This window comes from Gracilinanus agilis, chromosome 3, assembly GCF_016433145.1.
Source record: "Gracilinanus agilis isolate LMUSP501 chromosome 3, AgileGrace, whole genome shotgun sequence".
NCBI lineage: Eukaryota > Metazoa > Chordata > Mammalia > Didelphimorphia > Didelphidae > Gracilinanus > Gracilinanus agilis.
Genome location: NC_058132.1, coordinates 59,682,904 through 59,707,436, shown reverse-complemented (window position 1 = coordinate 59,707,436; position 24,533 = coordinate 59,682,904). Strand labels below are relative to the sequence as shown.

Genomic DNA, 24,533 nt, shown 5'->3' with positions numbered 1-24,533 from the left:
TGAGATACAGCCACCTGGGGATGGAAGTGTAAAGAAGAGAAAATTTCTTGTTGAAATCTTGGAATGTCAGAATTGGAAAGGAGTCTTGGACCTTGGAATTTTAGAACTGAGAGGAACCTTAGAACATAGACTGTTACATATGGGAGAGAGACCTTAGAATAGAGAATGTCAGAGATGGGAGAGAACTTAGAACAGAGAATGTCAGAGCTGGGAGAGAGCTTAGAACAGAGAATGGCAGAGCTGGGAGAGACCTTAGAACAGAGAATGTCAGAGCTGGGAGAACCCTTAGAACAGAGAATGTCAGAGCTGGGAGAGACCTTAGAACAGAGAATGTCAGAGCTGGGAGAGACCTTAGAACAAGAGTATCAGAGATATGAAGGACCTTAGAATACATTGTTAGGATACATTGACAGCTGAGTGGTTCAGTGGATTGAAAGCCAGGCCTAGAGATAGAAAGTCCTGGATTCAAATCTGGCCTCAGACACTTCCTAACTGTGTGACCCTGGGTAAGTCACTTGACCCCCATTGCCCAGCCCTTACCACTCTTCTGCCTTGGAGCCAATACACGGTATTGATTCTAAGGTAGAAGATATGAGTTTAAAAAATAAAAACAATGTCAGAACTGGGAGGAACCTTAGAATATAGAGCTAGAATAGGCAATATCAAGGTTGGAAGGGACCAGAGAGGTCATCTGGAATTCCCTCTTAATTTTTCAGAGGAGAAAACTAGGCCTGAGAGAAGGCTGAGTTGCCCAAAGGCACCAAGCTAGACAGTAGAGATTTGTGGTTTGGGACACCCTTTAGATCCCACATAGCTCTTTCCAGCACATTCCTGGTACTCCTACCTTACTCCCTGCCCTTGAAGGCTATTCTCCACAGAAAGCTCTTAAGGAGCTTTTTGCACCTCTCTGGGTCCTATCCCTATCTGACCACTCAAACCCTGCTTTCTCTTTATATTTTTACTTGATTCTCCTCTCACTCCAGTGATGGGGAAAGGCAGGCAATTCCCTCCTTTTTGACAGTTTAGGAAGAAAAAGAGTTTTGCTTAAGATCAAACTACATGGATTGAGAGCCAGGCTTAAAGTCAGGAGGTTCAAATCTGGCCTCAGACACTTCCCGGCTGTGTGACCCTGGGCAAGTCACTTGACCCCCATTGCCCACCCTTACAACTCTTCCACCAAGGAGCCAATACGAAGAAGTTAAGGGTTTAAAAAAAAAAAAAGATCAAACTGCATGTTAGTGGCAGTCAGGACTTGAACCCAGCAATATTGACTCCTAGTTTTAGTCATTCTCAATTTTACCCTTAGATGGAAAAAAGTCCCACAAATGGAAAACAAATGGGGTTCCTGAACCTCCTTTCTTGCCATCTTATTGCAAAGATAGCTCTCCTTTATTACCTAAACCTCCTTTCATCCAAGAAACCAAGGGTCTGTTTGTAGATCTAAATAGGGGATCAATCATTCCCTCCCATATCCCTAGCAATTCTTGTTTCACAAGGTCCAGCTACCGCCTAGAGAACCCCCTTGCATTTCCCCCAGTGAAACTTTCTGGAAAAAGTCTAATTGTAGACTCTTGTCATCTGAGCACCACTTGTGCTTTCCAATCTCCTTTCTTCCAAAATGCCTTTCTCATACTGTGCCTTCTGCCTTAAATGCCATATTTTCCCTCAAATTCCCCCCCATTTCTTAACTCACATGTCACTTTCTCCAGGAAGCCTACCCTGTTTCCCCCTTCAATTCCTTTCAGTATTCTTTAAACTTTGAATGGCTCTTGGTTTTACAAATCTTGGATATACTTTTATCTTTGTATCTCCTCTGTCTACCAAAATGCCTGGAAAATAATAGGAGCTTAATAATACCTGTTAATTAACATGTAATGAAAAGAAGGAAGGAGAGAGGGAAGGAAGGAGGAAATACAGAAGGAAAGAAGAAATAAAAGATGGGTTGTGGCCTTTTTCCAGGAAAAAAGAGAAACTAATCTTCTCCCAAGCAATTTCTAGGAATTCTGGTCAGTTTCTCTTGGAATTTAGTTCTGAATCTCAGTTTCTCTATTTGTAAAGTGAAAGGAGTTGGAACAGATGGTCTCAAAGTTCTCAAATTATATGTTCTAAGGCCTTCCCAGCTCTGACATTCTGTGTTCTAAGAGTCCTCCCAACACTGACATTCTTCTAAGGGCCCTCCCTAGATCTGACATTCTCCTTTCTAAGGGCTTTCCCCACCCTGACATTGTGTGTTTAAGGGCCCCTCTGGCTCTGACATCCTGGATTCTAAGAGACCTTCAAGCTCTGCCATTCTCTGTTCTAAGATCCCTCCCAGCTCTGCCATTCTCTGTTCTAAGGTCTCTCCCAGCTCTGCCATTCTCTGTTCTAAGGTCTCTCCCAGCTCTGACATTCTCTGTTCTAAGATCTCTCCCAGCTCTGACATTCTGTGTTCTAAGTTCTCTCTGAGCCCTGACATTCTCTGTTCTAAGGGCTCTCTCAGCCCTGATATTCTCTGTCCTAAGATCTCTCCCAGCTCTGACAGTCTCTGTTCTAAGGTCTCTCCCAGCTCTGACATTCTCTGTTCTAAGGTCTCTCCCAGCTCTGACATTCTCTGTTCTAAGGGCTCTCTCAGCCCTGATATTCTCTCTTCTAAGATCTCTTCATCCCTCTCTTTTGCTGTAGTCTGGTCTTGAGAGGCTAACCTAGGAGCCTTGTGGAGTGAGGGAGCCCCAGACACCTTCCTCTCCCATACGCAAGAGGCAGTTGCCCAGTCCCCCTTCTTCGATCTTTCTTCCAGGATGTAACGTCGATGGCCCCATCTGTTGGGCACCCTCATTCCCCCCACCCCCCACCCCACCGCTCCTATCCACTTCTCCTCCTCCTCCTCCCTTCTCTCTCCTCCAAACGGCTAATCTTCACAAAGCCCAGAGCTAGCCCAGAATTCCAAACAGGACCGGCTGCCAGTCCCCTGCAGCTCGCCGGGGCGTGGAGCGTGCTCAGTATAGTTAAGGCAGGATTCAGTGCAGCCACCACCCTCTCCTCTCCCGGGCTCTAATTGGATTCACAACACGCAGAGGTCAGCAGAAACACAGGAGGAAGGAGAATCAAAGGGAAAAGGGGAGGGAGGGGGAAGAGAGGAGATAAAGAGAGGCATTCTTCACCTAGCAACAAAGACAGAAGAAAAAAAAGGGGGCTGCCCATCTGGAGGGGGAGGGAGAAAGAGCTCAAGGAGGATGAGTAGGTTTCTGCTCCCCTCTCTTTTCCCAGATCCCCCAGGGCTGGCTGAGCCCATTGTCTTCCCCAGGCATCCCTGACATCCAGCCAGGTGTCTTACCTGTGGGGGCAGGTAAGGGGCTGAGGCTCCTCCTACACTCCCACAGACTAACTCTGAGAGAGTCTTTTCCTTCCCTGCAGGGCCTCAGTTTCCTTATCTATAATATGAGGGGATTGGATTTACATGAACTCTAATATCTCTTCCAAATCCAAATTTTATAAAACCCCCCTCCTCCTTCTTTCTAGGAAAGCAGCCAAGCCATGTATTCATTCGCTAAGCTCCGAGTGAAGAAAGCTAGGTTCAAATCTTGGCTTGGACACTTCCTAGCTATATAACTGAAAGCCTCAGCTTTGTCATCTGTAAAGTAGGGGCAGTGCTCTTCATACTTCTCGTCCCACAGGACCAGAGAAGGGAAAATGAAATATAAATATGGGTTTTGACTCAACATTTACTGAGTTTAAGGTTCTCTGTCAAGTCCCAGTGGGACAGAGGAATCAGGCCAGGCCTATGCCCTGAAGGATCTCCTCAGGCTGGCTAGAGACATGACTCACAAGTGGACAGTTAGAAAAACAAGGTAGAAGGAAAGAAATGTTCTTAATAGCTATAGGAGAGAGAGGCCACTAACTCCAAGAAAAGGAAGTAGATTCAGGCTCTTAGCATCTGCACAAATGCTAAGCTTCCCAATATCCTTGGGAAAGTTTTCTTTTCTAAGTCTCAGGATCCTGACTTGTAAAATAAGCAGCTTACACTACACTAGTTGACCTTTAAGGCTGGTCTCAGTTCTAGCATTCTATGTTCTAGGGTTATAGAGTCCTTTCAGTCTGTTCTAATACTTAATACAGTATAATCTAAGGTCCTTCACATTGTCAGACACTATGTTCTAAAGTCCTGGCTCTGGCATCCTGTGTTCTAAAGGCCTTCCCAGCTCTGAGGTCCCATGTTTGAAGGTTCCTCCCAGTTCTGATGTCCTGGATTCTAAGGCTCTTCCCAGCACTGGCATCCTGGGTTCTAAGGACCCTCCGAACTCTGACATTCCACAAAGGGCATTCCCAGCTCTGACATCCTATGTTCTAAGGCTCCTTCTGGCTGGCAATCTGGGTTTCTAAGGTCCTTCTAGCTCTGATGCAATATGATCTAAAGGCTCCTGTAACAAATGATGTTCACCCCTTTTTATGAGTAAGTCTTCAGGTCTCAGGATGGAGCAGATTTGAGATCATTAACTGGAAACAGAAAAGCCCTCTAACCTTCCCTCAGGGACCTCAGGACCCTGAACATAAGACAGTGCCTCTAACACCAGGGGATCCTTATGGAAGAGAATGGAGAAGGGGCAGGGACCATGGGATTCATAAATCATTACCTCCACCCTTCCAAAACAGGTTGATTTTTCAAATTTAAAGGTCTTTTTCCATAATGAATAGGAAAATGGAAGAGGGGACAAGTGGAAGGCAAGCCACTGAATACACAGCATAGCAGTCCTTAGTTTCCCACTTGAAATCACGCCTTTTGTGCTTTTGGGAATATCCTATTTTTTGTCCATGAAACAAAAACAAAGTCCAAGGGAATTTTTTAATCAGAAAAAAAGGGATCCATCGTCCTTTTCATTCGGTTATGTCTCCCTGTGAACACAGAGTTCTCTCCCCTCACATACACCTGATCACTCTAGCCCCAAATACCCATATATACATATATGATATATATCCACAGGTGCTATAAGCATGGTGTCAACATATCACATACACAAATGCACTATACGCACATCACATGCTATCTATATAACCTCTACTTGGACTAGACATCATATGCTAGACACACACCACACGCACCCTCCATGCACACCATACATACATCATACGAGCAGCTAAGTGGTACGGTATATAGAGTGCCTTATTTGGATTCAGAGAGCCTGAGCTCAAATCTGGCCTCAGACACTTACTAGCTGTGTGATCCTGAGCAAATCAGTTAACTCTGCCTGCCTCAGTTTTCTCATCTGTAAAATGGGAGAGAGTCATACTACCAGGCTAACTCCCAGGAGTATTGTAAACCTCATTTAGCTCTTCCTGCCTCAGTTTCCTCATCTGTAAAATGAGAGAGAGTCATACTACCAGGCTAACTCCCAGGAGTGTTGTGAACCTTATTTAGCTTTTCCTACCTCAGTTTCCTCATCTCAGGAGAGAGTCATATACCAGGCTAACTCCCAGGATTGTTGTGAGGCTCAAATGAGAAAGGGATGGTAAAGATTACAAACCTCTAAGTGCCATGCCAAGGTAGGTATTTATGTTATTATTATTATGTTGTGATTACATGTCATCCACATGTATTATAGAACATGCTAACCAAATGCACATAGATCCTGTATATACTATTATTATACACCCTCACATGGTGCATGCTACCCATACATGTTACATACCTCATACACAGAGGCATAGTGTACACACATCACATACTATCCATAGGCATATCAGGACTATCCATTCATGACTCACACCCCATCCACAGGATTCCATGCCGCTCCCACACATCACACCCCATCTACGCAAGTGGCACACACAAACCCCACCTCATCCATTCAGCCATCCCCGTCTGTACACCATTTGCATGCGAATGCACACACCAACCACATTCAGTTCACACACACTCTATACATTAGGAGCACAAATATATAACATGGAACACCCTCCTCCGGGGGACGTGCCCCAGCACACACAAAGAAGACATAAATATAGAGCCACACACCATGGAATGGCCAGGTCAGCCCATAGAAGGACCCTGGTCCAGACAGGCACAGGGAGAGCAGAGCCTCCTTCTCCCTCCATTACACAGACGAGCAGGAGAGGAGGGAGCAGGACTTATCAGGGGGTTGCCAGGGAGACAAGATGTGGGAATCCAGCCACTTCCCCCCCTCCTGGCAATAGATGCTGGATGGAGGATTGTTCTCCCCGAGATAAAAGGCCAATTACCACTTTGGGGTCTTGAGAATGTTGCTAATCAGATAGAGATTCCTTTTAGGGAGCAAGGAGGAAACATCAGTTCATGTTTCTCTGACATGGGCAGCCCGGCTCCCAGACAGGCACCTAGGTCAGGCTAGACAAATCTCATTGGTGAAGAGAAATCTCCCTGTTGTTTGCCTGACACATGGGCTCGCCCTGGACAGACTATAGCTCTACACTCGGGGAATGTAGCTGAATGAGGCACCAGAACAAAGACCGTCTACAAGCCCCCACCCCTGACTCCCTACTGCATGTTCCCTACTCTTGCTGCCCCATGGTAGGCTCCATATCGCCCATCCTGTTGCCCCCATGGTAGGCTCCATATCCCCACCTTGCTACTCACTAGTCCTCCTGGGTCCCATCTCCTCAAGGCAAGATGCTATAAGGGAAAGAGTCAAGGGAATGAAGACACATGTGTGACCTCAGAGAACTTATTTAAATCCACTGGATTTCAGTTTTCTCTTCTTGGGAATACTAAAAACTGTTACTTCCACAACAACACTCTTAAAGTCTGCAAAGAGCTTTAGATAATTATTTCATCTGCATTTCACAACAGTTTATGTGAGACAGCGCTGTGTATTATTATCCCCAAATTACAGGAGGAAATTCATGTTCAGAGAGGGGAGGTCACCTAGCTAGTAAGGAAGGAAAGCAGGAGTAGGCCACAGGTCTTCCTGACACCAATTTCACTTTTCAATCCAATATGGCAAGATGGACCAGATGCCACTCTTTCCGTTTCTTTCATTTTCAAATCTTCTGGTCCTACAATCTGGGTTCTCATCCCCAACTCTGCCACAATGTAAACCTAGGCAGTCACCCCTCGCTATATTACAGTTCACTTATCCCAGCCTCACTATATCACAGGTTTAAAAAAAATCTGTCTATCTATCTATCTATCTATCTATCTATCTATCTATCTATCTATCTATCTATCTTTCTATCCATGTGTCTATCTATTTGTCTATTTATCCATCTGTCTATCTATCTGCCTATTTATCTCTGTTTGTCTGTATCTTATCTATCCATCCATCTATCTATCTATCTATCTATCTATCTATCTATCTATCTATCTATCTATCTATCTATCCATCCATCCATCTATCCATCTATCCATCCATCTATCTATCTATCCATCCATCCATCCATCTATCCATCTATCCATCCATCCATCCATCTATCCATCCATCCATTCATCCATCCATCTATCTATCTATTTCTGTATCGCCAAGTTTTCACTATATTGTAGGATTTTGCGGATGAATACCATACTGTACACAATGGAAATGTAGTATGCCACTACGGCTTGCACAAGTTTGCCAACATGAGATTGTACACCGCACACTATTGGCTGATGAAAGGCAACCAACCACAGCACTGTGTTCTGTATCCTGGGTATTTGGCTCAGTGACTGTAGCATCAGTCTGTTTGCTCTCCTACTACCTCATGGATTTTCACCTATGGATGGGGAGTGTCTGGAACATAACTCCTGTGATAGGTGAGGGATCACTGTATTTCCTTTCTCTAGGTCTCAATTTTTTCTTCCTTAAAATGAAGGGGTAAGTCTAGATGACAATAACCTTTTACATGAAAGTGGTTTTCCCACATCATGTAACATCCCTAACAAGGATGAGTATTTTTTAAATTTTCATTTTACATATAAGAAAACCAAATCTTCTGATTATAAGTCCAATGTTACATTCAGTAATCCAGATGATTTCTCTAAGCCCCCTTTCTGTTCTGGCATTCTACATTCTAAGGTTCCTCCTAGCTCTGAAATTCTATATTTTAAGATTCTTCTTGGCTCTGACATCCTATCGTCTAAGGTCCCTCCCAGCTCTGACATTCTGTGTCCTAAGGTCCCTCCCAGCTCTGACATCCTGTGTTCTAAGGGCCCAGCTTTTGTATTTTGTGTTCTAAGAACCTTTCCAATCCAGTTCTGACATTCCATCTTCTAAAGGCTCTCTTTCCCAGCTCTAATATTCCATCTTTTAAGGGTCCTTTTAGCTCTGACATTCTATTACTGTATTGTCAAATTCATTTTTTGAAATGTCTAAGATGTTTTATGAAGCAGAGGAAGAACAGAGTTTCTTAGACACTAACAGGAAGGTTTAGAAGGTTTAGGAGGTGATACTGAAGGTATTTTAAAAGAAAAATCTAAAAAAATGATAGAAATACTAAAGCAGATTGGTTCTGGACCATTCCACATGGAAGTATCAATTTGTACTAGGTAGATAACCTTGTGCTTCTATAGGATCATAGGATTTATAGCTGGGAGGGTCCTTAAAGACCACTGAACTCCCTTTTCATAGGGAAACTGAGGCTCAGAAGGAGAAGTGCCTTCTCCAAGGTCATGGAAGTTATTAAATAGCAGGGTGAGAATTTAGACCCAAAAAGCATGCTAGATCCCATGCCCTTTCCACTCGGGTAGGTAATTTACCATGAGGAGATAACTTGTTTGAATAATTTGTTACCATATGAGATCATTACAAAGGGGACTGACTGATGATCTTCAAGGTCCCTCCTAGGTATAAAAAAATTTATGATTCTTGGAAAATTGCAGAGAGAGAATTGAAGCTCATCTTCCATATGTGGAAAACATCTGTCCAAATAGCAGCAGTCTAAACCACCAGTCACACTGGCCTCCTCAGCCCATCATCATCACCATCATCACTCTGAAGGTGAAATGTTACAGAAACCCCAAAGGAATGGGGTGAGGGCTAGAGGGGGACCACAAGAACACTGCTCCAGAGAACCAAGGGAGTGGAAGAGACGGAGCAAATGGCTTCCTTATGATTCTCCCATCTCTTATTAAGCTTTGGTAGCAGTCTCTACCAATCTAGCCTTTGGGGAAATATGATAATTACCTTCTAAGGTTCTTTACAATCAGTAAGGGAAGCCATAACCCTCACTTTACAGATGGGTAAACTGAGGGCCAGAAATATCATCACAAAAAGCTCACCTCTTCACAGTGTTTTAAAGTTTAAACAATGTTTTCCTTAAAACAGTAAGCTTGGTAGTACAGCCAGTTGGTCAACGAACATTTATTAAGCGTCTACTATATGCCAGGCTCTGTCCTAAGCACTGGGGTTACAAAAAGGGGCAAAAGACAGTCCCTGAACTTGAGGAGCTCACAATCAAATAAGAGAGACAAGAAGCAAACAAATATTTACAGGCAAGCTATCTACTGGATAAACAAGATACGATTAAAAGAAGGAAAGCACTGGAATCAAGGGCATGGGGGGAGGCTTTTTGAAAAAGAAGGGATTTTAGAAAAAGATAGGACCCAAAAGGAAGCCAGGGAGGTCAGTAATCTAAGTAGGGGGAAGGAGAGCATTCCAGTCATGGGGAACTGTCAGAGAGAATGCCTGGAGCCAAGAGATGGAGGGTCTTGTTCATGGAACTACCAGGAGGACAATGTCACTGGATTGAAGAGTATGTGTTGGTGGGTAAGGTATAAGAAGACCAAAAGGGTAGGAAGGGGCTAAATGATGAAGGCCTTTGAATACCAAAAAGAGCATTTTGTCTTTGATCCCTGGTAAAGGATGAAAATAGACCAAGCTGGAACCAGAATTGAACAGGAGGAGAAGAGAGGGCTATATTGCATTTGAGAAATTACAAACTGGAGTTTATTGAGTGGAGTACGTGTGTAGGTGAGATATAGTCAGATCTTTGCTTTAGATCTTTTCTTCTTCTTCTTCTTCTTCTTCTTCTTCTTCTTCTTCTTCTTCTTCTTCTTCTTCTTCTTCTACTACTACTACTACTACTACTACTACTACTACTACTACTACTACTATTACTACTACTACTACTACTACTACTACTACTTCTTGTACTTTTTTCTTTTTTACCAGTCTTCTGATTTCAGAGCTCTCTCCAGGTGGGGACTCTCTCTCCCAGTGCAGTAGGCAACTTAGCCTTAGAGATTTACTTAGAGCACTAACAGGTGAAGTGACTTGCCAGTAAGTGTCAAAGACTGCAGGACCTTGAGCAAGTCACTTAACCCCTCTGTGCCTCAGTTTCCTGATATTTAAGATGAAAAGTATAATTATAGATCTATGGAATATTTTATATGTATTCTTTCATTTGTGCTTTACATCAGATACCTGGCTGGGCTCTTCTAGTTTTTCCTGACTCAGAGGTCAGCTATCTATGCTGTTTTTCTGCCCTTGAAGTGGACCTATTGTCTATCATCCCCATTTTATAGGTGAGGAAACTGAACCTTGGCAGGAAGTATTTTGTTCATGGTGGATAAAAACCTGCCTGGGAAAAGATTATTTACATTTGTTTTCAAAACATTAGCTTCAAAAGAAAAAGATGGGAGTGGCATGTTCTTTTAAAAAAAGGGAAAAATCTAGAGGTCTCAGTGGACTGTAAACTATATACAAATCTATAGGTGATGTGGCAGCCAACAAATTTAACTTGGGCCACATTAAGAGAGGTAGAGCTTTGGACAAATTCCATTTTTCCTTTTTACAGGAATTGTTTCCTTTTGTTTTACCAGAATTTCACGCTTGAGGCTCTCTTATCCATCTTGGGTTGGCTCCCTCTGAATCATTTTAGTCTGTGGGATTCTACCACCTTCCCTCAATAAGTTTTCATCTTTTTTTTTAATAAGTTTTCATCTTAAACACTTACTTTAATATCTTCTTTCCCCAGATCGAGAGTGCATGTCAAAATATGCCCAATGTTCCTGACCATCTAGGATGGAGTGTATCACTGTCTAGTTTCCGTCATTTCTACTCTAGCAACCACCTTCCTTTCTGTTAAGGAGAATCAACTCCAGAAGAGAATTTCCCCTCCTTGGTTCCACCACCTTTTGAAGTGACCCATCCTGTAAAGATGCTGAAAATGGACCTTGCTAGAACCAGGACTGAACAGGAGATGATGGGAGGGCTAGATTGCATTTGGGAAACAACAGTCCTTCAAAGACTCCAAACTTCTCCCTGAATCAGAAGACTGTCTCTTTAACACTAACATTCTTTTGTCGATGACATTTAGATCTGAGATGTTACTTGAAGAAGTGAGGCCTCAAAGGATCATGGAGCTAGTGATAGAAATGCCCTTGGTGGGTATGAGCAGGTTCAAATACATTACAAACAAGCGATTCCATAAGAAAAGCAGTGTATAAGATTTCACCAAAGAACTGTCTGATCACAGATAGAGATGGGCCAGTCTTATGGTCCGAGGAGGAATGGCCAACCATTAGACAGTTCTCATGTTCTGTTGGTATTTTCACAATGTTAAGAGAACCCAAGGAAGGCCTGGACATGTTAGGTGGATGCCCTAAAGCAATTTATGAGAGGTCACAGTCAAGAATCACACACTATGGAGCAACATGGGCAGATGGTAAGCTACATCATTTGATGGAATTCTCATATTAATAAGGTCATAGATCCAATGGAAATATCAAAAAGTATCTGCCATAGAATGATCCTGGAGGGTTTAAAGGAGGCCATATAGATCAAGTTCCTGGACATCAAAGTTGGAATTGAGGGCTTAGAAATCAAGTCCAACTCCTTTATTAAGGTACATGTTTTTCCTATAATACGTATATAACCCAGATTGAATTGCTTGCAGGCTCCAGGAGTGGGGAGGGAAGAAGGGAGGCAAATTGGGTCATATAACTTTGGAAAACTTATGTGGAAATTTGTTATTAAAATACAAAAATAAAGTACTGTATAAAACAAGTTGTCATCATCATCATTATCGTTATTTGTCAAACAGATATATATCTTCATGTCCTGTTTTCCTCTCCCTCCTCCCCTGCCTTGCTACCAAACAGATAATGGGCAACAAGAAAAAAGTATGAAAATCTTATTAAACTCAGAAGAAAATGACATGCTGATAAACTGGAAATGATTTTAGAACATATGATAGCAGAGCTAGGAGGAGCTTAGAACAGAGACTGTCTGAGCTGGAAAAGCTCAGAACACAGAATGTTGTAACTGGAAAGGGCCTTGGAAGAAAGAATATCAGAAGAGAAAAACTTCAGGGCTGGAAAAAATCTTAAAATATCAACTCGAGACAACTTATTTTACAGCTAAGGCTCGAGAGGTCCCGCGACATGGGCTGGCTTCGGCCAAGGAAGATCCCATATCTCCAGAGCAGCCAGGAACTCAGGGTGCCTCACTTTCAAGCCAATGTTCTTGCCACTTTCCCTACAGTGAAGATTAATAGTGTTTGTAGAAATATTTGAGGCCTTCTTTGGTGGGAGGGAAGCCTGATAAATGCTATGCAAATACCTCCTGTAATTAAAAAACCTGTGAGGATCAACAGAGATCAGGGACCTGAAGGCACTTTTGGAGAGGAGGCAAGCGGCTCAGGAAAACTGGTCAAGGGTTCCCAGTCTCCCTCAGGCAAAGGACCAAGATGCTCCAAGACTCCAAGCCCTACAACCTTCCCCAGCCTCGGTTCTTTCAGGATCTGGCCCCCTGGACAAGGGTTAATTTGCATGGCTGTCACAAACACAATCACACCCACAGGCATACACAGCCACACACTCTCTTTCCTATGAGAGACAGACACTCATTTAAATAACACTCCAGTCAAACAGTGGAGAACTGGGCTGGGAAGAATTCTTAGCTCTAGCCAAGAGTGAGAGCCGTCTCTTCCCAGCCTGGCTCTTTCCTGACATCTGCCTCTGACCCTCCAGTGGACCTTGAGCCAGCCACATAATAAACACTAGGAATTATGGGAACAATAATAGCTAGAATCTCTATGGGATTCTACAATCCATAAAGCGTCTACACCCATTATTTCAAATGGAGGAAAGGATGAGCTTAAGGTTCTAAGACTTTTGGGACACCCTGGAGAAGTCTGCCAAAAGCTTTTCTTATTTGATCTTCTCAACAAGCCTATAAGGCAGATGCTACTGGTAGTCTCCCCATTTAACAGATGAGAAAGTTAAGTGACTTGCCCAGGGTTACTCAGCCTCCAAGAAACTAGAGGCAGGAATTCAACATTTGTCTTTCCAGGTCTAAGACCTGCTGGTTTATTGCCTTCTTTTTTGTCCTTGCTGAGGAACAACAACTTTTAGTCAAATGAGTACACAGGCAAAGTAATTTGCAAACTGTAAAATAATACATAAAGCATGAGCTGTTATTGAGGTGTTAGTCCCAGAAGCAAACCCACCGAGTTTCAGAAACACTGGAAGTCCCTACCAAATAGTTGTTTTTCACTCCCCTGGCTTCAGAAAACAGTGTGATGCAAGGGAGAGAGGGGGAGAGACAGAGAGAATATCACACCTGGTAGGAGTGAGAAGACCAGGATTCTAGCCCTCTCCCTCCCTTCCTTCCTTTCCTTCCTCCCTTCCTTCCTTCCTCCCTCTCTCCCTTCTTCTTTCCTCCCTCCTTCTTTCCTCCCTCCCTTCCTCTGTTTCTTCCTTCCTTCCTTCCTCCCTCCCTTCCTTTCTCAAATATGTGTGTGTGTGTGTGTGTGTGTGTGTGTGTGTGTGTGTGTGTGTACTTCATGTATCCTTTCTGTACTGTTGTCGGGATAGTCAGTCAACAAACATTTTAAAAATGCTTTTAATGTACCAGGCACTTCACTGAGATCTGGGAATGCAAAGAAAGTAAAAAAGACAGTCCTGACTCTCAAAAACACACATTCTAAGTGGGGAGACAACATGCAAATAGCCATGGCCCTAGAAGCTACATGCTGTCAATGGAAGGTGATCTCAGAGGGGAAGGACCATGGGAGGAGAAGAGACAAAAAAAGGACTCCTGAAGAAGGCTGGATTTGAACTGAGTCCTGAAGGAAGCTATAAGTAGGAGATGAAAAGGGAGAGAGCCTTCTGGGTTTGGAGGATGCCAAATGCACCCAAGGGGGGGAGACAGAGTGTCCCGTGTGAGGAGCAGCCCATTTGGCCGGGGGATCTCTATCCCAGTGTACAAGAAGGAGAATAAAGTCTAAGAAGCCTGGAAAGGACGTGGATGGCTTTCAGTGCCCAACAGAGGAGTTTCTAGGGAATCCTCAAGGTGACGGGGAGCCGCAGGAGTCTCCCTGAGCTGGGATGGTTGGTGGAGGTTCTGACACAGTCATCCCCTGCTCTTCAGTAAAATCACTTTGGCAGCTGAGTTGAAAATGGATTGGAGTGGGGTGAGACAAGGCAAGGAGACCCACAGGAGGCTGCGGAGACAGTCTGGGCATTAGGTGATGAGGGCTTGTCACAGGGTGGCCGGCGGCTGTGTGAGGGGAAAGAAGAGGACCCAGATGAGAGATAGGAAGGCCAAATAGGGAATGAGGGAGGTGAGATTGCAGGTGGGTCCCTTACAGGAAAAAGGATCAACTTGGAGAGAGCCTAGAGGGCAAAGGTGTCAGACATTCAGACCACCTGACTCAGATTGAAATGTAATTGGGAAATGTTTAATGAAATTAATAAAAACACCATAAAATATAGAAATGATTACATTTTGAAACTAAGTCAACATGTATCTCAGGGATTCTTTTTTTTTTTTAAACTCCTCTCTTCTGTCTTAAAATCAATACTAAGTATCAGTTCTATAGCAGAAGAAGAGTAAAGACTCTAGGCGATTGGAGTTAAGGGACTTGACCAGGGTCATGCAGTTAGGAAGTATCTGAGACCAGATGTGAAATTAGGCCCCCCCCCAACTCCAGGCCTGGTGCCCTATCCAGCCTTCAAAGGGATTCTTATCTATGGTTTTGGTTTATTGGTCTCCACTTATGTTTTAGTTTGATACCACTAGCCTAGGGCATTGAAAAGTTACAGTGAGTGGGTGCTGGAAAATGGAACTCGAATCCAGGTCTTATTGGCTCCAAGGCCAGGTCTCTATCCACTACACAGCACTCTTTTTCATTGATTAATGTTCATAAAATACATTGTACAGCTTAAACCACTATACCACACTCAGCTACTAAATGGAAGTCTTTATATATTATGATGATGATTCTCTCTGGACCTCAGTTTTTCTCTCTATAAAATAGGGATAACACTATCACCTCGCAAGGGTATTATGAAGAAACCATTCAGTAAACTTTAAAGAAATAGGAATTTATAGGTGAAGAAGAGATATTCTGGTGCAATGGTAAGGGCATTCCCTTAGCATCAGAGCACCCAGCTCTACTATTTCCTCCCGGTGTGACCTTTAGTTTTCGAGGCCTCAATTTTTTTTTTTAATTTCAAACCCCTAACTTCTGTGTATTGACTTATAGGTGGAATTTTGGTAAGGGTAGGCAATGGGGGTCAAGTGACTTGCCCAGGGTCATACAGCTGGGAAGTGTCTGAGGCCGGATTTGAACCCAGGACCTTCTGTCTCTAGGCCTGGCTCTCAATCCACTGAGCTACCCAGCTGCCCCTCGAGGCCTCAATTTTAACCAAATTATAATAGTAAAATTAAAATTAAAAAAATTTAAAACAGTAAAAAGAGGTGGTTGGGGACAAGTAGGTGGTTCAGTGGACAGAGAGCCAGGCCTAGATTGGGGTCACCTGGGTTCAAATCTAGTTTCAAACTCGTCCTAACTGTGTGATCCTGGGCAAGTCACAACCCTGTTTGCTTAGCTCCTGCCCTTCTGTCTTAGAGTTGTTACTAAGAAAGAAAATAAGGGCTTAAAAAAAAAAAGTAGGAGGTTGGAATAGATGATCTCTTAGGTCCCTCCAGGTCTAGCTAATCTGATTTGCAATGAGAACAAAATAAGAGAGACCTCTCATTAGGAAAGAGAGAATTGGGTCTGCTCAGGGAGACAGCAAGATGGAGTTAATTATGAACCACGTTAAAAGTATCACGAGTGAGAGTGACAAGGTGAAAGAAAGGAACTTTGGGAAGGCAGGAAAGAAGCAGGTCCTTCCTGGGGCTGGGACCTATTCTAGCTATAGCTAATGCATTTTTTTTCATTTTTTTTTTTCCCAGTGAATTGTTAACTACTTCCAAATCCTGTTGGGTTACCAGCTTAGAACAGCTTAAACTGTTTAAGTGCATACATGTCCTCAATAAATAGCCCCCCTCTTTCACTCCAGATCCCTGGCTTTTTGCACCAGCTGAAAAGCCCAGTGGAGAGAGTGACTGGGAACCTTCCCCAGCTATTTATGGCTGTGTTTGGAGGGCACTGAGGCAATGGGGAAGCTCTCGTTAAAATCTATTAACGAGCCAGCCTTTCCAACTTGGAACAAAGTGTTGGTTGCTTTTCAGGGACTGGATTTCCTTCCAGGTTCCTCCCTTGCTCTCAGACACTGTTCAGCTCTCCCTTCCATCTCAGCAAGGAGGAGTTGCTTGTCTCCATCTAGAACGGCATTTAGAGAGTATGGAAACCAACCCTCTCATTTTACAGCTTTGCAAGCTGAAGCCTGCAGTGCAAAGTGACTAGAGACATCAAGGTGGAATAGACATTAAATTCAAAAGAACTGAGGACTTTTGGCTGAGTGACTCTGGGCAAGTCACTTAATTGATCTATGCCTCAGTTTCCACATCTGTAAAATAAGTTGTTTGGACTCAATGGCCTCTAAGGTCTCTTCCAGGGATAAATCTACAAGGTTCCAAAGACAATGACCCCATTCCTGTTTTCCAAGAACTTCTTTCTGTTAGATGGGATACAAAATACACATAGATAAGCTCCCTGGGTACAAGAGGTACTGTCATTTTTTTTAGAATGTCATATTTCCAGGGCCCAGCATAGTACCTTGAATAATACAAAGTAGTGAGTAACAGGGGCCAGGGAGAGTTTCAGACAAAGTACTCTTGGAAAACATGGAAAAGGAAAGATCACATTTGGCTGGCATATGGAGATTGGGCAGGGTAGTCAGAGGAAGTAGAACCTGGAAGGAAAAGGATTCAACAAGGCAGAGATTAGGAGAAGGTCTGGGGGGCTATGCAAATGTTCAAAGGTGGGAGATAGAAGGGCAAGCCCAGAGGAGTCCATCTGGGTGGGAGATAGTCAAAGAAAATATGAAGGGAAGGAATCGGAGCTAAGGCTCTGAATGTAGGCTGGAATCAGACTGCAGGGAGCCCTGAATATCAAGCTTTGGGGTTTGTATTTTATCTTGTAGACCAAGGGCTGTCAAACTTTTTGATCTCAGGACCCTTTTTTGTACTCTAAAAAATTATTGAGGACTTCCTGAAAAGTTTTCATTGATGTGGATCTATTGATATTTGTGGTATTCGAAATTAAAACATCTTAGTGTTATTATGAAAGTAGTTTTGACTCAAGGACCACCTGAAAGGGTTTCAAGGACCTGAGAGATCTCTAGACAACACTCTGACAGTGTTTTCTAAGCTCTGATCTCTAACCCACAGCTGACATTTTAGGTTCCAAGGTTCCTCCCAGCTCTGACTTTCTGGGTTCTAAGGTTCCTCCCAGCTCTGACTTTCTGGGTTCTAAGATCTCTCCCAGCTCTGGAATTCTGGGTTTTAAGATTCCTCCCAGCTCTGACATTCTGGGTTCTAAGGTTCCTCCCAGCTCTGACATTCTGTGTTCCAAGTCTCTTCTACCTCTACCATTTAATAATTAGCCAATAAGCATTTATTAAGCACCTACTGTGTGTCAACACAGAGGCAGACATGTCCATACAAAGCAACTTCCATTATGGGTCAGGAAAAGCCTCATGTAGGAAGTGACATGGGAGCTTAGTCTTTCCATTTCATTTTTTAAAACTTCCCTTCTGTCTTAGAATTGGTACTAAGTATTGATTCCAAGGCAGAAGAGCAGTAAGGACTAGGCAATGGAGTTTAAGGGACTTGCCCAGAGTCACACAGCTAGAAGGTGTCCAAAGCCAGGCTGGAATTCTGGTCTCCTTGATTCCAGACTCTAACCACTGAATCATCTAGCAAATGGAAATGAGTTAGAAAAAGAGGCTGACATGAGCCAATGGAGGATCCTTTCCATGCTAACCAGAGAAGTTGGTGTTTTATCTTAGAGGGAGTAAGGGGATTCTTAAGCAGAAAAGCATCCTGGTTAGAACCGTGTCCCAGAAAAAAAATAATCCTGCCAAATGAGACTGGAGGCCAGAAATCTAATTAGGAGGCTGTTGCAAAAGTCTAGGTGGGAGGGGCAGCTAGGTGGCTTAGTGGATAAAGAGTCAAGCCTGGAGATAGGAGATCCCAAGTTCAAATCTCAGATACTTCTTAGCTGTGTGACCCTGGGCAAGTCACTTGACATCAGTTGCCTAGTCCTTTACCAGTCCTGCCATTGGAACCAATACTTAGTATTGATTCTAAGACAGAAGGTAAGGGTTAAAAAAAAAAAAAAGTCCAGGTGAGAGGTAATAAGGACCTGAGCCAAGGTGGCGGTTGGATGAGATAAAGAAGGACGGACTAAAGCGGAGACTCAACATTTGCTGTCTTATGAGCCTTTTGGCAATTCAGTGAAGTCTGTGGACCCCTTCTCAAAATCATAGTTTTAAGGGCACAAAATAAAATACACAACTACAAAAGAAACAGAATACATGAAATAGTTATCAAAATATTAAATATAAAGTCATGGGTCTCAGATTAAGAACCCCCGGACCAGCTATTCTTTAAAGTCCCATCCAACTTACAAGGATAATTCAGACAGGCATATGGAAGAGGGACGATGGCTTTTTCTCTACATTAGAATCTCTCTGACTTTTCTGGTTCTCTCTTCACCCTTCCTGAAAACTCTATCTTGGACCTCCTGGGATGTCTGGTTGTCTGCCCAGTGACTCTTCTCTCACCCCTGGCTGGATAGATAGTTCCAGTTAGAAGCACATAAACTAGGAGGAAGAGGTCACCACCCTCCCAGTTAGCATTCCAATTTGCATCCACTTATACCCATCTCTTCCTCTCGGCTCCACCTCCCCTCCTTCCCGGGCCAACTGGCTCACTTCTTACACTGACTTGTTTTCCCACCTCCAGTGTAACATGTAGAGACATCAAATGTGAAACTTGGAAGACCTCTTAGAATACAGGCTTGCTGGAGCTGGCAGGTAACTGAGAATACAGCATGTTGGAAAACTCTTCAAATATAGAACATTGAAGCTGGAGTTGTTCTAAAGAACACAGCACACAAGAGTTTGTGTGACATGATGGGATATGGAATAGTGGGGCTGGGAAGTCTCTTAATTCAGAACATGGGAGTTGGAAGGGCTTTTAGAACAGAGAATATAAGAGCTAGAAGGGTTCTTAAAGTCTAGAGTGTTAGAATATGGAATTTTTCTTTCTTTCTTTCTATATTTACCAATTACATGTAACAAACAACTTCCACATTAAGTTTTCTGAAGTTATATGATCAAACTTATCTCCTTCCCTCCATTCCCTTTCCCATCCTGGTGCTGTCAAGCCATTTGATCTGGGTTATACATGTATGATCATGCAAAACATATTTAGAATATGGAATGTTTGAGTATTGTGCTCCTTGGGATACTGGAGGAAAGAGATGGAGGTGTGTGTGTGATGTGCAAAGACAGACCAAAGGCCTAAGGAAAGTAACCTTCGCAGTTGTGATCAGTAGAGGGCAAAGAAACAGAAGAGGGGGAAAAAAGAAGTAAGGGAGAGAGATAGAGAGAGAGAAATAGAGACAGAGGGAAATAAAGGAAAGAGAGACACACATAGAGGGAAAAACAGATAGAGAGACAAACAGAGAAACAGAAAAAAGAAAGATGGGGAGAGACAGGGTGAAGAAAAGAGAATAAAAATAAGAGAAAGGAAGAGAAGGGAAGAGAAGTGAAAAGAAAAGACCAGAACAGAACAGAAGGGAGCAGAAGGGAAGAGAAGAGAAGGGAAGGGAAGGAGAAGAGAAAGAGAGAATTTGAAGAACCCAAAGGCTCATTGGTATAAAAGTCTAAATTACAGTCTTTGAATAAACACATGGATCCAAGTGTCCCGCACTGGTCACAAACCCCTCTGTCTGAGGAAAATATAAAGAAATCCTGTTCTAGCTCTGACAGAATTTTAACACTCAGGCTTATGGCAGATCAATTAAAGATCTTGGCTCGCTATTGTAAGAGGCAGGTCCAGGAATCTGATGCTCACTATTGGAGAGGAATGGAGTACCCATGGGTCAAGGAATCCCATCGCCATTGGCACTGCTGCACTGATTCCAGGAAGGATCATAGAGGAGGAACCTAGAGACAGAAATATATAGACAGACAAAGAAAGAGAACCACAGAGTCTAAAAGAGGGAGGATCAAAGACAGAGAGAGGGGAAAAGAGATAGACAGATATGAGCATCCAAATTTGCATTTAGGGATCAAAAGAGCTTATATGATAGAAAGTACTTTGTGAACCTTATGTAAATGTTGGTTAGTCTTACTCTGGTGATCTTTTTTTTTTTAAACCCTTGCTTTCTATCTTAGAATCAATACTATGTATTGGTTCTAAGGCAGAAGAGTGGTAAGGGCTAGGCAATGGGGTTAAGTGACTTGTCCAGGATCACACAGCTAGGAAGTATCCGAGTCCAGATTTTAACCCAGGATCTCCCATCTCTGGGCCTAGTTCTCAATCCACTGAGCCATACAGCTGCCCCTGGTGATGCTTTTCTAATCTTGAAAGGGAAGGGGATCTCACTGGATGATCTGCAAAGATGATTTCAGATCTAACAGTCTATGGTTGTTATTGTGTTGTCAGTTCTCTTTCAGTTTTAACAATCTGCATTCTCACATTTCATGTTCTCAGATCTCTTGGACATGCACTACATTCCAAGGTTCCTTCTGGCTTCAACTTTTTTTTTTGTTTTAGGTTCCTTCCAGCCCTGACTTTCTGTGTTTTAAGGCCCCTCTTAGCTCTGCATTCTCTGTTTTAAGGACCCTCCTAGTTTCAATGTTCTTTGTTTTCAAGTCCTTGCCAGTTCTGAAAATCGTGTTTCCGAGATCTTTCCTAATTTTGACATTCTACATTCAAAGGTTCCTTCCTACCTTTCTGGGTAAAAATTCTTTGTTTAATAAGGCCCTTTCCAGCACTGATATTTTGTCTTCTAATGCCCCTTTAATTCTCATATCCCATAGTTCCACACTCTATGATCTAAAAAGACCTTCCGACTCTAACATTCCATAAAAGAATGGTCTGGGACAGCTTGGAGACAGGCAGAGGCTTCACTGAAGCCCTTGGGAAGCCCCTTTTAACTCAGGAATCCTTTAGGTTCCTGAAAAGGCTGGATATAATTGGAGCAGTGTTTGAGTTAACAAAAATTCTGGAGAAAAAGGACATGTCTGGGTGCCTGTTTCGTCTCATCAGTACCATAAAGCCAATGGAAAAAGGAATAGGAAGAAGCAAGTAAGTGAGAGGTTGGGATGGGAACAAGGGAGGGAAGAATATGCACAGTGTGAGGAAGTCAGGTCATAAGGTCTGTTTTCTAGCCAAAGGCTCTGGGAGGCCCCACATCTGGGCAGCTGTTTCACAGGCTGCACTTGAGGGCTATGTGGCTCTGTACTCCCCTAGCTCATTAATCACGCCAGGACCAGCAATCGGCACTCACATGGGGACAGCTGGCTCAGAAACTGCCCCTCTATGGGGGCTCTGGGCCAGCATAGGAGTGGGGGGACTAATCAATTTTCCTTGATTAGGAACCACCAGGTGTTAAAAGAGATACTAGATGTTGATTTTCCCTTGGTATTGTCTCTCCCATCAGGCCCTCCCTTTTCATTCTCTTAAATGGGAAAACAAAAATTGAAATGGGGGAATAATATTCAGAGAATGTCGGAACTAGAAAGGACCTTAGACTATAAAATTCCAAGAGGTAGAAGGGATCTGAGAACAACAACAACAAAAAATTGGATCACTGAGTGGTTGGGACTGAAGGGTCCTTAGAACACAGAATGTCAGAGTTGGGAGTGGCCTTAGGACATAGAATGTCAGAGCTGGGAGAGACCTTAGAACAGAGAATGTCAGAGCTGGGAGAGAGCTTAGAACAGAGAATGTCAGAGCTGGGAGAGACCTTAGAACACAGAAAGGCAGAGCTGGGAGAGACCTTAGAACACAGAATGTCAGAGCTAGGAAAGACTCTTGAACACAGAATGTCAGAGCTGGGAAATACCTTAGAAATCATCCTGCCTAGGAGTTTTAAACCTGGAGTCTGTTAACTGGTAAAATATTTTGATGACTGGTTTTTGATACATTGCTTTTCCTTTATAATGCATTTATGTTATGCATAATGCATCATGTTATGCATTTAAAAACATTCTTCAGAGACAGTCCATAGACTTTACCAGACCTCTGCCAAAGGATACACGCAGACACCAGTAAGTTTAGAAACCCTGATTTAGTCCAACTCCCTCAGTTTTACAAACCAAAGAACTGACAGAGATGGGATGTGATTTACTACATTGGCAAATTACTGGCTGAGTTGAAACTTGTCCAGACCTGCAGAACGGAGAGACCATATGACTTCCAAGGACCCTCTCAGCTTTAGCATTCTGTGTTCCAAGACCCCTGTCCAACATCAACCTTTAATGTTCTATAGTCCCTTTCACTCTGATATTCTGTTTTCTTGTCCCTTGCAGAGACTAAAAATATTAAGCAGTTAGAAACAAAGTAGGTACCTAGAAAATGGGGAATGGCTAAGTAAAATGGGGTTCATGAATGCAGTGGAATATAACTGAACTGTAAAGAGATGACAAATGTGATGAATACCAATCAGTATGGGAAGATTTATATGAACTGATGCAAAGGGATATGAATCAGAACCAATAAAACAATTAACGCAATATACCAACATTCTCTGTTCTAAGGTGATCTTTAACTTGAAGGGTCTCCTCATCAGGGACATGCTTGAGGAACCAAAGCTTCCTAACAGTGGAGGTCTGGCCCCTTCCATTTACTCACACTGACACCGTATCCTGAAGAATAGCTGGGGCCAGGCTACAGGGAATATGGCATCTCTCTGCTATTGAATCAAATCCTGAGGCACCAGAGAAGAAGCTATTTTAACCTTTTTCCCTCTGTCCACCATCAACCAACTCTAACAAAAAGAGAAGTGGCTTGTTCAAAGAGTCAGCCCACTCCAGAGAAGAAGAACCAACCCATTCTAGAGGCAGAAAAATAGAGTTAATCAGGAGACAAACAAAAAAATGCATTCCGTTACCTCGGCAGGCAGTCCCATTTTCCACGGATTCGTAGCCAGCCTTGCACATACATCTCCCAATGGGCACCAGCCACTCTCCATCCCCATTGCAGTAGAGCTTAATGGGCACGTCCACTTCTTCAGCATTTGGGATGCAGGTGCCCCGGGCAGCCACCAGAGATGTGCTCTCGGCCCCAGACAGGGTCTCCTGGAAGACAGCCCCATTCTGGATTACACGGGGACACTTGCGGTAGAACACACGGACAGCAATGAGGGACATACAGCCACCATAGTCTTGAAAGGCTAGGTAGAAGCCATTCCTGGAGACAGGCCCAAAGCTCCGAACCTCCGTGTTAATCTTCATCACCCGCCCCCCAAGATCCACCTGGGAAAAGCTTTCATCTGCAGCAATTGTATCGACTTTGACCCACGGGTTCTCCATCCAGTTGGGAAAGGTTTTGGTGGCTGAGTCAAAGTCGGCTTCGTAGTAATAGAGGTTGAAGGTCTCCTTGCAGGAGCCAGGGACGTTGGGGATACTGCTACAGTCCCGGACGGAGAACTTCATCTCCACATGGATGCGCTGAGCTCCTCGTCTCCGGATGTACCTGGTGCGGAGCCAGTTGTTCTGACTAGACTCAAAGACATTGCACACCTGGTAGGTCCGGATGGTGTTCATGTTCTCATTGTAGCCACTCACCTCCTCCCACTGCACATAGAACACAAAGGGAGACACCAAATGAATTAGCATCTTCGAGTAGGGACTTTTGGAGCTACTAAACTATGGGGTTATTAAAGTGTTCAACAAATAATAGACCCTGGGAAAGTAATTTGAAGCTAGGCTAAATGAGTAACTAAAAGGTCTATATAAAGGTGTCCAATAAGTAACAGACCCTGGAAAAGTAATCCCAAGCTAGGCTAAATGAATGACCAAAAGGTCTATATCTTTCACTTATATGAGCTGATGCAAAGTGAAGTGTGCAGAACCAGGAGTGCAATGTATACAGTAACAGAAACGTTGTACGATGAGGGATTAAACTATTATCAGCAAAACAAGGTTCTAAGATAACCCCAAGGAACTCATGATTAAAAAAAAAAAGCTATCTACAACCAAAGAAAGAATTGTTGGAATCTGATTGCAAATCAAAACATGTCATCTTTCATTTTATTTCCTTTGTGAGTTTTTATCTTATGTGATATGTGTCTTCTGTCACAACATGGGAAATGTAGAAACATGTATTGCATGAAAGCACTGGTATAACCTACATAAGACTATTACCACCTTTAAGAAGTGGGGAGGGAGGGAATATGAATCATGAAATATCAGA

At 43.2% G+C, this 24,533-nt stretch overlaps 1 protein-coding gene across 1 annotated transcript in view; it reads right to left on the bottom strand.

Annotated features, from left to right (window-relative positions):
* EPHB2 (EPH receptor B2) overlaps positions 1–24,533 on the bottom strand; it is a 218,888-nt gene that overhangs the window by 182,239 nt on the left and 12,116 nt on the right. The window contains exon 2 of the mRNA XM_044671322.1: positions 23,230–23,914. Coding sequence (XP_044527257.1) covers positions 23,230–23,914 — 685 coding nt within the window. The remainder of the gene's footprint in view (positions 1–23,229; positions 23,915–24,533) is intronic.